This window comes from Salvelinus sp. IW2-2015, linkage group LG13 (assembly GCF_002910315.2).
Source record: "Salvelinus sp. IW2-2015 linkage group LG13, ASM291031v2, whole genome shotgun sequence".
NCBI classification, from domain to species: Eukaryota; Metazoa; Chordata; class Actinopteri; order Salmoniformes; family Salmonidae; genus Salvelinus; species Salvelinus sp. IW2-2015.
The window spans coordinates 40,222,470-40,236,589 of record NC_036853.1 but is presented as its reverse complement, the minus strand read 5'-3'; the positions used below and the strand labels follow the sequence as shown (position 1 = coordinate 40,236,589).

At 43.9% G+C, this 14,120-nt stretch overlaps 1 protein-coding gene across 4 annotated transcripts in view; it reads left to right on the top strand.

Moving 5' to 3' along the window:
* The first annotated feature begins 10,348 nt into the window (after window positions 1-10,348).
* LOC111971451 (SH2B adapter protein 1) overlaps window positions 10,349-14,120 on the top strand; it is a 60,203-nt gene continuing 56,431 nt past the window's right edge. Inside the window, exons 1-2 of one of the 4 annotated variants that reach the window (XM_070446265.1) lie at window positions 10,349-10,653; window positions 11,748-13,926. In XM_070446265.1, coding sequence (XP_070302366.1) covers window positions 12,166-13,926 — 1,761 coding nt within the window. In that variant the 5' untranslated portion in view covers window positions 10,349-10,653; window positions 11,748-12,165. The remainder of the gene's footprint in view (window positions 10,654-11,747; window positions 13,927-14,120) is intronic. The other 3 variants (XM_070446264.1, XM_070446263.1, XM_070446266.1) reach the window with 3 other exon arrangements.

Genomic DNA, 14,120 nt, shown 5'->3' with positions numbered 1-14,120 from the left:
GCATAACAGCTGAAGGTAGGCAGCTTCTTCAGCCTGACTGGCTGTCATTTCAATGCTAGCGTGAGCCACGCTAGCTCGRGATTAGCATGAAGACACTGAAAGCTCACATAAAGCAAGTTTGGCTAGTGACAACCTTGTAAAACCTTTGCTAACATCTACAACATAGCTTTCGAACAGAGTAGACTTTAATGTGCACGTTCACTTCGTTTTTGGAATATTTACATTCCATCAAAGCCTATTAGGGTAAAATAACTTCAGGCATATACCCAGTACTATATATTACTGCTTCAAAGGAATAGGGTCCCCATTCCTTTCGCTTTATTTTCACACAATTGTGTCTTGCAGAAGGGAACCATGAAGAGGAGCTTGGAGTGGGCAAGGGAGAGGCTGATAACGCAGCAGAGAAGACCTGATTCATCAAGTATCATAGCTAATTCTGGTGATTCGCARTTGGTTGGCATGCACAACACGGCAAGGTATGCAGCATTAAGCCCAATCAAATATCCAATGTTATTCAAACGTGTATCCCAATCTACGGTCAAGCAACATTTAATGTCAGTTGTGTGTTAATGTTATGAACTACAAACAATCTATGGTTCTTGGAGTCAATGAGTCAATTGAAAGTGACTACAATTATACATTATTTTAAAACCACTGTGCCAGTAAAGATGACAAAAGTAATCTGCTCATGTTTCTGTTTACATTTTTCAATCCGACACTTGTTAATGTTTGACGTCAGGAAAAACGTCTTCAGCCACCGTAGGATGGAGAGCAGCTGGTTTTTGACTGCAGTGTCTGTGTGGGTGTACCAGGAAAGGACGTTAGAAGTTAGGTCCCCATGATATCGAAGCTTCTTACCATCTCCACTGCAGCCCAGTCGATATCGATTTAAAAAAACTGTAACAAATAGATATCATGTAACACATGGTAGCAAAAATTCACTGGACCAACTCCAGTTTGCCTATTCTCCCAACAAATGTCAATTATACATTTTACATAAGTCAGAATGTGTTTTCATTTATAACTCTGCTTTCAACATCATCTTGACTCACAAACTGGTTTGCAGACTCAGMCCTCTGGGTGTAAACCCTGTAATAACAAATTAGATTTTTTACATTATCACAAGAATGTGTATCCCCAGAATGGACCCAACACCTAAACATGCTGACAACACTACCATGATACACCTGATCACCAGTGATCATGAGTACATGAAGGAGCTGTGGGACCTGACACGATGGTGATAGGACAACAGCCTCAGCGTAAGCAAAACAAAGTAGATGGTGAGACTTAATGACCATTCTCCCATCTACTGTACATTGACATGGAGTTGATCAGCAGCTTCAAGTTCCTGGGCACCCTGACATCCTTTTCTGCCCTCAGTCACTTCACTCAAAGTCTCACCAGTGCTTCTCCACTTTCCTCGTCAACTTGCTGCACCACGACCTATGTACCAACTACAGAGTCTGTTTTTATTGCCATAACACGTGTAAATGGAATGGCCATATTTACTGTAATATTTATGGTAACATTGCACATATTGTAACATAGTCCCTTGACATACATGACTTAACTGCTGTTCATAATGCTCAGTTTACCCACTAAGAAATCATACATTTATTGAAATATTAAAGCTGCATTATGTATTACTGTGTCAAATTGACTCTGGTTGGTTGTAACGTTTTCGAAAACTTTCACGACACAACTGTTTTTGTTGCTGATGGACAATCCTGTCGGGAACTTTCATTATAACAATCCTTTTGGGACACATCACCAATTAACATTGGCTGCAGTATTCCGAACTTACTAGGTAGTCATGCAATAAACATTTAGGATAATTCCCCTTTAATGAATTCCCTTTAAATCAAATCAAATTGTATTTGTCACATGCACCGAATACAACAGGTGCAGTATACCTTACAGTGAAATGCTTATTTACAAGCCCTTAACCAACAATGCAGTTAAAAAAAAATACCTAAAGTAACAAATAATTAAAGAACAGCAGTAAAATAACAATAGCGAGGCTATATACAGGGGGTACTGGTATAGAGTCAATGTGCAGGGGCACTGGTTAGTCGAGGTAATATATACATGTAGGTAGAGATATTAAAGTGACTATGCACAGATAATAACAGAGTAGCAGCAAATAAGTCTGGGTAGCCATTTGATTAGATGTTCAGTAGTCTTATGGCTTGGGTTAAAATCTGTTTAGAAGCCTCTTGGACCTAGACTTGGCGCTCCGGTACCGCTTGCCGTGCTGTAGCAGAGAGAACTGTAGCTGTGGCTCCACTGGCAATCCCAGCCTAGGAATGCTGAAGCCCCCGAAGTGAAAATGAAAACCTTCTCCAGGGTTAAAGGGTATGTGTTCCCCCCTGAAAAAAGGGAAGGGGGGGACATTAAAGTCCGTAAGTAACACTTATTGGAGAACACGATACTCTTAAGTGAAAGTAGTTTGGGATTTAATTTATCTAATACATTCTTAGGGGGCCCATGAAAGAATAAGGCTATGAAATCCTGTCCCACAGTTGTGAGAGTGATTAGCTGACATATTTTACTGATGTGGACCGTGTTACTTCAATAATCATGGTTTTACATCTAACCTTCCACCTCCAGCGGCCAGTCGCTCCAGAAACATATGACTCTGCTCTCTATTGCTCTTTGATTGGTACCAGGTGGGGATCGCTCTGCTTTGACGAGAGAAGCTGTCTTTGGCCAAAAGAGGCTTCTCAGCGTAGATGAAAAACTCTCTGAAGAGGTTTCATGTAAGGCAGGAGACCTAGACACTCCATACCCTATTTGAATCTATAAAGTWWAAAAAAAGTCACATAATGAATTTGCCCTAAAGAATTTAACTAAACTTATGAGATTCCTTAGATATATGGAAACTCACTGCTCAAGAGCATCCCGTAGCCTGCTTTCTAAGTAGAACTTTGTGGCTGACTCCACCAGGGCATCCCTCTCCTCCAATGTACGAACGTATCGCACTGACCCAACATGACCAGTTGTTCGGAGGCCTCCATGACCTCTTCCTGTGCCTCATCAACAGTTTGTGCTAACTGGATCTTAGATAGTTCAATAACAGTGTTTTGGGACAAATTAGCAAAACAATATACTGATTATCACTACTCTTAAAAAAGATTGACTGCCAACAAAAGGAAACCAAATCCATATGGAAAAGTATTCATAAGCAACTACAACCCTAGTATTTTTTCAAACTTAGTGCAAATTAACAGTAACGTTGTCACGACTCCCGTCTAAGTCGGTCCCTCTCCTTGTTCGGGCGGCATTCGGCGGTCGATGTCACCGGTCTTCTAGCCATCGCCGCTCCACCTTTCATTTTCCATTTGTTTTGTCATGTTTTCCCGCACACCGGGTTTACATCCCCTCATTACTCTACGTGTATATTATCCTCTGTTCCCCCCATGTCTGTGTGTGGTATTGTTCGGTCGTTACGTGGTTTTGCGGCGGGTATTATTGTAACCCGGGGTTTTGTATTTTGTACCAGTTTGTGTATTTGTGAGCATTCATTTCTTTCCTTTGGGCCGGAGTGTTGTGACGCAGTTTCGTCCGGCTGTTTTCCTATGCCTGATTAAAGTGTGCCTGTTCACTCATCTCTGCTCTCCTGCACCTGACTTCTTTCGACCAGTTGCGCACACGCTGACAAACATAACATCCATCACAGTATAAAATGACTTAACTTCTCCAACTTCTCTCTGAAGTCATATTCCGGTTGTTGTAGGCCACACACTTGCCTGTATAGCCTCTCTGAAAAAAATTGTGGCTCTACACCCCCATGTACCAGACAGACAGCAATCATGCGGCCCACCTGCTTGTATACGCCATTATAGAATGCTGTCACACAGAAGGCAAACAGTAAATAAAGGACATTACATAACATACAAAAATCAAATGTCACACATATTGCCATAAACAAACGTGTCTTTGTTGGTGTAAAAGTGTAACTCACCWTGAGAGTTGCAAGAAAGGCATTTTTGCCAATCAGSTCCCTCAAATATTGCAGAGGAATGGATGGCACACATTAGCACCCGGAGAAATTCTCGAGGGACCACTCTCATCAGCTGCCRCTTTTCCGTCAGKATCCATAAAAACCATGTCTATTTTTGCCTCCGGATTAAAGCGGGTTCTCTTAAATCCTCTCATTGCACAATCATAAACGTTGTCCCTGATCACGTTAATTTGGTTGGCATCAGGGGCAAAAGCAGAGTCAACCTTGCTGCTCATTAACTTCAGCAGTGTTTGCAGGTCAACACTAAAAAAGAGACATTCAGAATAACAAAGCTCAGATACTTCCCACAGTTCATCTGTAATAACAAGACATTGAATTATTTACAGGGATGACTTACTCATTGTCATCATCACCAACATCAACAGACGAGTGTGGTGAAGGTGGACGATAAGRCTCAGGGAATGGTGGAGGGGAGGCCACAGGAAGTGGTATAGGTGGAGGAGCGGCCACAGGAAGTGATGCAGAAGATGGGGGTGCACAGGAATAGGTGCTGCCACAAGTGTAGCCTCGTTTATATGCCTTCGTATGTCCTCAATATAAGCATGTTTGTTAATTTCATGATGCAGATACTCTATCAATCACAGAAGTAGCAGAAACACAATAAAACTATTATTATTCACATGAGTGACATATGGTATCAAGGGCCATTGCTTGCTAGACTGAACTGTTAGTTGTTGATGAACAAGTTGTTGATGAACAATTTGCGATGTTACAATGTACAACTTCTCACCAGTGATATAGATAATTGTGTATATCACAAAGATACATCTACCTTATCAATTTGTGGTTTCCATCAAGGTGCCATAACGAGATTGGTCCAGCAACACGGTATGACCTTCTATGCAGCCTCTGCGACATGGCTCTGAGGGCAGATGCCCTCGGGTTAACACGAAGCATGCTGTCCCTCTCTGCGTCCCTGCACCCTGTCGTAGCTGACTCAGAATTAGTTAGGTAACATAGATAAATAAGATGTTTTATTTACTTTCATAATATGCAGAATATCAGAAAGGGAGAAGGGCTCCACTATGTCTGTACGCTAGTCACTCCCTTCTTTTCCCATTGGGGGGAGGAATATGGCAGTGTCTGGAATCATTGTATTACCCCTCTGATGTTGTATGAATCTTGACCTGGTATATGACCTAGAGAATCACTCCCCTTTCTGAGCTTGTCCAGYAGGGGGTGTATTTGAGATGGGAWTATCTAGAATTGACAATTGATATATMCCATTGGATGAGGTAATGTTTTCGTACTAAGTAGTACCGAGCACGAGATTAGAACCTTGTCTAAAGAGACCAAACTGAACAATAATTTATAGCTAATGCTATCTGGATGGGATACTCCTCTTTCAAGTAAAAGGTTCTTTGTAATGTTCCTATGATCTGTTGTTCGTCATGGGAGGTTAGAGGGGTGTATCTTGACTATAAAAGATACTAAGAATTGTTTTGTAAGGACTCTCAGAGAATTCATTTATAGACACTGAATTGATCTGAGAGTCAAAAAGGGCTATGGTGAAGCTCATATATAATTAAAGATGGACTTTATAACTCTGACTTGTGTGTGGTTTGCTCTCTCATCAGGGTAGTAATATAGGAAATTACCACGACAACCCGGAGCCCTTAATTGTGCTCGAACAGCCTCCGGTCCAAGTTTGTCGTTCCCAGCCACCAAATCCTAAATATTTTCATCCAGAGCCAAGTCTGACATGTCAGAATATAACGGTGCATGTGACAGATTGAAGTGTCTGGGGYAAAAAAGAGTKACAATGGCCAGGGATGAGGTAATGTATATCATCATAGTCATTTTAAAGTCCTGTCTTGATTGTAGTCCTTCTAAATGGTTTGATTGGTAAGAAACTGGAAACCATGCATCTAAGGTCTTTGTAGCTTATAGCATTACTCCCAAGCACAACTGACCTTAGATGACATTTGACTGTCGATCGGGACACATGTAGAGTATCTGCCATCTGAGACATACTGAAAGCACAGGACATCAGAAACCTCAGTTGCTCTTGAGTGATGGCATAACAAGGTGCACCTCTAGCTCCTCTCCAAGTCCGAGGAGCCCGGTAACCAGAACTGGCTGTAACAATAATACAACACTGTGTTTAGGCTACTTAATGTATTGTGAAACAGCCCACCCTCCTCATTCCAAAAACTCTTTTAAATTAAAGTAACTGTCACAAATTGTGGCCAAGTACCGTTTTTATAATATTGGATTTTAAAGCCAAGACATAAATAGAAATGTTGACCAAGAACGAATAGAATGGGCAGCAGGAGACTAAAGAGTGAAAAAAAAACAGTAAGCCCAACCACACCCACTACAATGCTTGTTGTGCATGCCAGCCAGAGGTACGAATCTCCTGAATGAACTGAGATACTTGATCAACTAGGTCATCTGCTGAATCAACATTTATCAGCCTCCCCCTAGCCCACTKAAGGCTCTTCTGCATGGTTTCCATTCTGCAAGACGACAGTTTTGTGAAAATAGAGACCATGGATGGGACTGCGATTCCTGTTCAAACAGTGCCATAGTACTGACGTTAACGTTCCTGGTTTATGTCTGAAGTTGTTAATTAGGCTTAGATGAAGTATTKATATTTCAAAGGGTATTCAAAAGTATTATCTGTGCTGTAGGAAAGCTGATATGTTGTAGATATTAGCAAAGTTTTTACTGTGTTGTCCTAGGTCAAATGTGCTTTGTATATGTTTTCATGCTGATTGCGAGCTAGCGCAGCTAAGGGTAGGTAGCATTGAAATTATAGCTAGCCAGCCAGCCTGCCTGAAGTTTTAGACCTTCAGTTGTTGTTTTGCCTAAAAATATAAAATCATGTTTGACGTCCGTACTCCTCGACAATAAGTCACTTTTATGTAGGTAGCAGGGCTGTAAAAATATTACAAGACGGCGCCGTTCACTGCGGCTATGGCCAGAGTGTGCGGCTAAGGAACGTTAGCAAGCTAACTAGTAACTAATTTAGCCATTTAAARACCAGTATTCATTAAAACAAAATATATATATATACTACATAAATTAGCTACATATAAAATACTCCCTTGGCCTAATCAGACTTACAATATTAGCGACACATAGGCCTAAGTTACTTGCACTGCTGTCGCAGTGTCTGAGCCTCCAACATAGCTGTGTAGCCATACACATATCTGTCCTCTGTGTTAGCTAGCTGATCAACTTTATGATTAAGTAATAATAGTATTTAAAACTAATCAACCTTGTTAACGTGGACTGAAGGGCATCAAATCCAGGATTTTCGGAGAGCAGAAGCCGAGTGCAGTCATTTAGAGTCTGTTTGCAGCGGATAAGMAAGGTTCTTCTCGTCATCTTCAATTGTGGTGTTGTCACGCCCTGACCTTAGAGAGCCTTTTTATTTCTCTCTTTGGTTAGGTCAGGGTGTGATTTGGGTGGGCATTCTAGTTTTCTATTTCTTTGTTGGCCGGGTATGGTTCCCAATCAGAGGCAGCTGTCTATCGTTGTCTCTGATTGGGAATCATACTTAGGCAGCCTTTTCCCACCTGTGTTTGTGGGTAATTATTTATTTTCGGTGAGTGTTTGGTTGCGTCACGTTCTGATTCTGTTTACCTGTTTTTTTTTGTGAAAGGTTTCACGTCGATTAAAGATGTGGAATTACATGCACGCTGCGCCTTGGCTCATTTATGATAGGGAGTTTGAAGACAGCGAACGTGACATGTGTTGTTGCATCACACTGACTGTACACCGATTAATGAAATCTGATTGAAAGGAGGAGCTAGGGAAATTGGCTGGTAAAATGTGCATATTAAAGAACGCGTTAAGTTAGTGTGTGTAGGTGTAGTTAGCAGCTGTCGGCATTAATTTGATGTGTGCAGGACCACTTATTTAGCACGTTGGACTGCCTGCAAGCAGGCTTATTTGATGCATGTAGGCGTTAACTTAGTGCATGAAGACGTTAACTTAATACGTGAACGTGTTAATTTAGCACCTGCTTACTTTACACACGTAGGATTAAAAAGATTGGTTTATGACCCAAACGGTGTTCCATATGTTAGGCCTCTGGTGTTCATCAGCAACCACCTTACTTCTCCACGTGACTTCCAGCAAAGACAAGAATCCGGGTCACGGCACCAGTGTAACAGATGTTAATCATACTCTCCTTGCATTGTGTTTTGTTCAAAGAAATCACCCCAGCCAGTGGTCCCAGTTGAACGTTAATTATTATCTGCAGTTAAATAGGAAGCAGCACGTTAGTTGTSTAGGGCTTAATGATGTTGATGGTTGTCAATTGTAAAATCTGTAGCATTAAATCAACTGTGTTAGCAGTGGGCTTATGTGACCATTACATCGGTGCACGCTAGCTAACGCACTTATATACAGCAATCAAATACCAAAGCACACCCCAGAAAGCCCTTCAATCCCTAACAGGTACTATATACCCACACATGTATAAATCAGCAATGTACAGCAAACTTGTACACATTGTAAAATATAAAAATAGAATACAGTTTTCAGAACGTGACCTACCCCTTGCATCACATGTTCATACTGGGGAGACCTGACATTAGCGATCTCCCCCTATCTGCAAGCGGGGCCAATAACAACATGCCTTATTGTCATCGGAATTGAACCAATCAATAATAATGCTTGAACATTAAATACACATTTCTTTAGAGGCAAGTGGAAACATAACCAACCCTGTTACATAGAGTTAAGTGACTATGCATAGATAATAAACAGAGAGTAGCAGGAGCATAACGAGGGGGTGGGAGGACAATGCAAATAGTCTGGGTAGCCATTTGTGGCTGGAGTCTTTGACAATTTTTAGGGCCTTCCTCTGACACTGCCTGGTATAGAGGTCCTGGATGGCAGGAGTCTTGGCCCCAGTGATGTACTGGGCCGTACGCACTACCCTCTGTAGTGCCTTGCGGTCGGAGGCCGATCAGTTGTCATACCAGGCAGTGATACAACCAGTCAGGATGCTCTTGATGGTGCAGCTGTATAACTTTTTGAGGATCTGAGGACCCATGGCATATCTTTTCAGTCTCCTGAGGGGGAAAAGGCGTTGTCGTGCCCTCTTCACGACTGTCTTGGTGTGTTTGGACCATGATAGTTTGTTGATGTGGACACCAAGGAACTTGAAGCTCTCAACCTGCTCCACTACAACCCCGTCGATTGAGAATGGGGGCGTGCTCGGTCCTCCTTTTCCTGTAGTCCACAATCATCAAATCAATCATCACAATCAATCAAAGCCAGAGTATTTAAGATTTCCAGTATACATTTTTTTTAATGAAAGACAAATTATGAACACACCTGCTAATCCTTCTCTATTCTATTTTAGTCTATTTAATGCTATTCTATTGTAGTGCATTCCTCTATTTTAGAAAACTTTATTAGGAAACAATCACAGTAAGGAACTTAATTGTTACGCAGAAAGGATTTAATATTGAGATTTTAAAAAAAAGACATCTGCATTGGACCTTTAAACACATGCTGGTGAAGTGAATGAGAAATACCATAGCGGATGAAGAGGAAGGTGGAATGTGAATTGACAGTAAGTAAGTACACACTGTGTATAAACAACACAATACTGAAAGCAAGCTATAAAGACAACACCAACACCAAACACAGCAGTAGGCCTATGTGCCCATGTGGCCACTGACACTGAAATGCTGCATGTAGGCCTACTATAGTTTACAGTAATGATGGATCTATTCAGCTAGTTTGAAATAAATAATTTACCAATCTCTATAAGAATATATTTTAATTCAAATCAAATTGTATTTGTCACATGCACCGAATACAACAGGTGCAGTATACCTTACAGTGAAATGCTTACTTACAAGCCCTTAACCAACAATGCGTTTTTAAGAAAAAATGAAGAAATAAAAGTAACAAATAATTAAAGAGCAGCAGTAAAATAACAATAGCGAGGTTATATACAGTGGGTACCGGTACAGCGTCAATGTGCGGGGGCACTGGTTAGTCGAGGTAATATGTACATGTGGGTAGAGTTATTAAACTTATGCATAGATAAATAGATAATAACAGAGAGTAGCAGCAGCATAAAGGGGGGGGGCAATGCAAGTAGTACGATGCAAGTAGTACAAAAACATTAAAAATTATATGCAATTATATAGGCTTGTTGTAAACATTTTGTAAACATTCATGCAAATTATGAATAAAAAAATTTGATAGCGTAGTAGTTCAGTATGAGACAAATACTAATTTAATGAATTTCAAAATGTTTTTAGTACCCCTCCATTTTCCCACCATCCAAGTACTCTGAATGCAAACAGACTATGCAACTCCTCCTGGCTAGTCTACTTTCACCTCCCCCTGCCCATCCTCTCTCTCCCACTATATCGCGAGAGATAGGGAGCGCAGAAATATTCATATGTTAGCAACAACTGTTATAAAATTATAATTATATCGCGGATATATGAACGAATTGTAATGTAAGCAAACGCAAGATTGCTAAATTAGTTATTTTATTAATAGCTGGCTAGCTAATAATAATAGCTAGCAATATATTAACGGTAGCTAGCGATTCGCCTGTCGGCTGTAGTAGCACATCTGGGAGGTACAAGTTACTATTAACTAGCTAACTGTAAAGTCACAATTTTGAAGACACGCGTGTACAAGTGGGTAAACATAACATTACTTCAATTAGCTAGCACCCCTTATTCAATGGTAATAGCCATAGCCTAGCTAGCTACTATTAGCTGGCTAAACCGCTGTTATTGAATTAAAACAGCTAGCTAGGCTTACATTTTAGCTTCATTGTTGAATTATGGCTAGTTAGCTAACTGCTTCAAGCTGGTGCTTTTTATTTAGTTAGCTAACATGGTTCTGTTCAGAAGATGGACGGCGTTACTAGCTAGCTGTGGTGCCTCGCTAGTTAGCGAACGTTAGCTAGCTAGCGCAGTAACGCTTACTAGATTGTTTATCACGCGATGTGCTGGCTCTTGTTGCTAGTTAACGTTAGCTAAGCTAACATGACCACACTGTCTGTAGTTTTGCCATGCCCACGCACTATCATTACTCTGTAATATTAGCTGTCTAGTTAGTGAACTGTCTCCTTTGTGTTATTTTAGCAATCAAGCACTGGCCTCGAGTTTCTGACGAGGCCGACAATGGTTTGTGAATTCCAGCTAACTGTGTTAGCCAGTAACGTTAGTACTAACCAGGCTCTGTGGATTGTTTACATCCAGCGTCAGTTTGCAAACTAGCCGGGTAGTGTTGTTAGTTAGCTAGCTAACTACAATAATCTAGCCAGCAAGGTGTCTTTTTTTCCGCCATCAAGGTAGTTAGTTAGTTATGCCACACTATCTTTGGATTTGCTACAGTATGTCAAAGTGATTACGCGGCTACTTATCTGAACACTGACAAATCAGTTGGTGGATCTTCACCATATCTAGCTACCTAAGTACCGTTATGTGAAGATCTCTAGCTAGCCAATTGAATGGGTTGTCAGTCAAACGGGTTGCTTATTAATTTGTTGTTTTTGTGGTTGTAAAGCAGACTCAATTTAAATCAGTGACACTTGACACAACTGTTATGACCACTAGTCTAACAGACAACAACTACAGGTGGCAACCGGTGCTAGGGGTATTTGTATTAGTTACACAGTTGATTAGATATTGTAGATCATATTAGAGTTTGTTATGGATCTGGAGAATATATGTAACAGGTAATGTGATGTCACCATTTGATTATGCTTGTATTGTTTTCACAGGCTGCAGTTGTGTTCTTGTGGATGTGTGGTGGACCGTAAGCAGGGCGGCCACTTGTGAACCTCACCTATTTACCTTGCCCCATTGTCCTATACCTCCTCCCTGACTCCTCCCTTTTCCTCGTCTTTTATCATAGACCTTTTTAAATGTATGAAAGCATGTTGCACAGAGACAGACCCCCTATATTTCTACCTCTTCTCCGTCTGTGCTCATCAGTGTGTTACGGTAGTCTTTTAGCTGAAGGTTTTAAATGGGGGTGAATCTACTCTATGCCTGGTGTAGTACGGTACTTGAATTCCCACCCATTTGTAAATTAGCCCTGATGAGCTGTGCAGATTTCATTAATCAACTTTAAGTGATAAACCAATCAGCAGCCAGCTAATTGGCCAATCAGCCCCCCCTCCACCCCCTCCTGGTAGAATGAACGGCTCTCTTTTAACCCCACCTAGCCTGCGGGCAGCCAACTCCTCTACCCTGCCCCCGTCACCCTCCCCGTCCCCTCCATCCCCCTCCCTGTTGCCACTGTTCCCTCGGCCACCTCCCTTGGCCCAGCCTCACCCCTCCTCGCTGTCGGACACCCCCACGCCCTCCCCCTGCCTGAGCTGGACGGAGTTCTGTGAGCTGCATGCCCGCATGGCGGCCGGGGACTTTGCCCGCCACTTCCGGGCGTTCCTCCTGGAGAACCCACACTACTCCCCCGACTCTGCTGCCGCCTTCTGTCGCCGCTTCACTGACCGCTTTGTCCGACATTTCCAGAGCGAACTGGAGGGGGTGGCAGGGGCGCCGGGTACAGCCCCCGGGATGGAGGCGGGGAGCTGGGCTCCCCAATCAGACACCACCTCCCTGGAAGAGGAGGCGGTCTCTCTCCCTCCCGTCACCGAGGGAGCCTGCTACCACGCCTGTGCCCCAGCCAACCCGGTGCGAGCCCTGCCCAAGCCTGCCTCCACACGGCTGGTGTTGGAAACCCGAAGTGGGGACCAATTTCAAGATTCCTATGCTGTCACAACGGTCCTCCCCCCATCCTCCTCCTCCTCCTGCTCCTCCTCGGTGGGAGGAGGAAACAACGGCGGGCGGGAAGATAGGGGTGCCCCAGTTACTGTTAAACACTTCCCTGGCGTCGGCCCGGGCAACGGAGAAACAACGGCCGAGGAAGAGGAGGATAGCTGGGCGGGCGTAACAGTCATGGAGGAGGAGGTAGAGCCAGATGAGGGGGAGGCGGATCTGGAAGTTTGCTTAGACAATGAAGACCCCTCCCACATGCCCCAAACGCCTGCCTCCCCTTGCTCCGACACACCCCCTCCCCGCTCCAAGGGTAACGGCACGCCGGCCTCGACAGGAAGCCAGTCCAAAACCAAACTGAAGAAGCGCTTCTCTCTGCGGAGTGTTGGGCGCAGCGTGCGGGGTAGTGTCCGGGGCATCCTGCACTGGCGCAGCTCGTCCAGCGACTCCCCCCAGAGCTCCTCCCAGCTGCCCTCCAGCTACAGCTACACAATGGGGGTCCAGGACGCTGCCACCGGCTCTTCCTCCAAGAGGAACTCTGGCACTCAGCCCCCTACACCCACCTCCTCCATGCCAGTTTCCCTCTCCCTGCCCCTCTCCCTTCCCCACTCCTCCTCCTCCCTGCCCCCGTCTTCTTCCAGCAGTGCCACCTCCCTCTCGCTGTCGGAAGCGCGGGACCGCCGGCGGAGCAATGGCGAGGGGGGAGAYAAGGAGAAGTGGAGCCACCGGCTGGAGAAGTTGCGTCTGTCTCGCTCCCCGCCCCCCGTTCTCTCCTCAGCGCCCACTTCGGCCGTGGTGTCGCCTTCCTCCGGCCTGCCCCCCAGCAGCAGCAGCAGCAGTGCCACCCTGAGGAAGACGGGCCGGCTGGTGAGGGAGGGAGGAGTCAGCGTCAGCTCCTCCATGCCAGATGAGTTTGCCGGGAGCCACGGTGGTTTCCCTGGCTTTTCCTTTGGCCTGCTGCACCACGGCACACAAGAACACAACAACGCTGGCACCGGCTTAAACAACACCTCGTCCACCGCTAATGCTGCTCAAACAGCCGCAGTGCAGCCTCTCGTCCCTGGYGGCACTGTCGGCTGGAGGGGCGGTCGTTGGCACAAGTGCCGACTGGTCCTGAGGGAGAGGGACAAGGAGGGCGAGCGGGGCGAGGAGTACTATCTGGAGTTCTTCATCCCGCCTAAAGTGAGTGTGAGACCTGCCCTGTGCAACTCAATATTAGGAAGGTGTTCTTAATGTTTGATATACTCGGTGTATATAGCTGCCCGCCCCCKAAAAATCATATTTGATAATGATACATTAATAATACGCTTGCTATATTATTTTTACGCGAACATAATCAGTGATGAAATTTAAATGCAAAACTCCAGTTTTGGTGT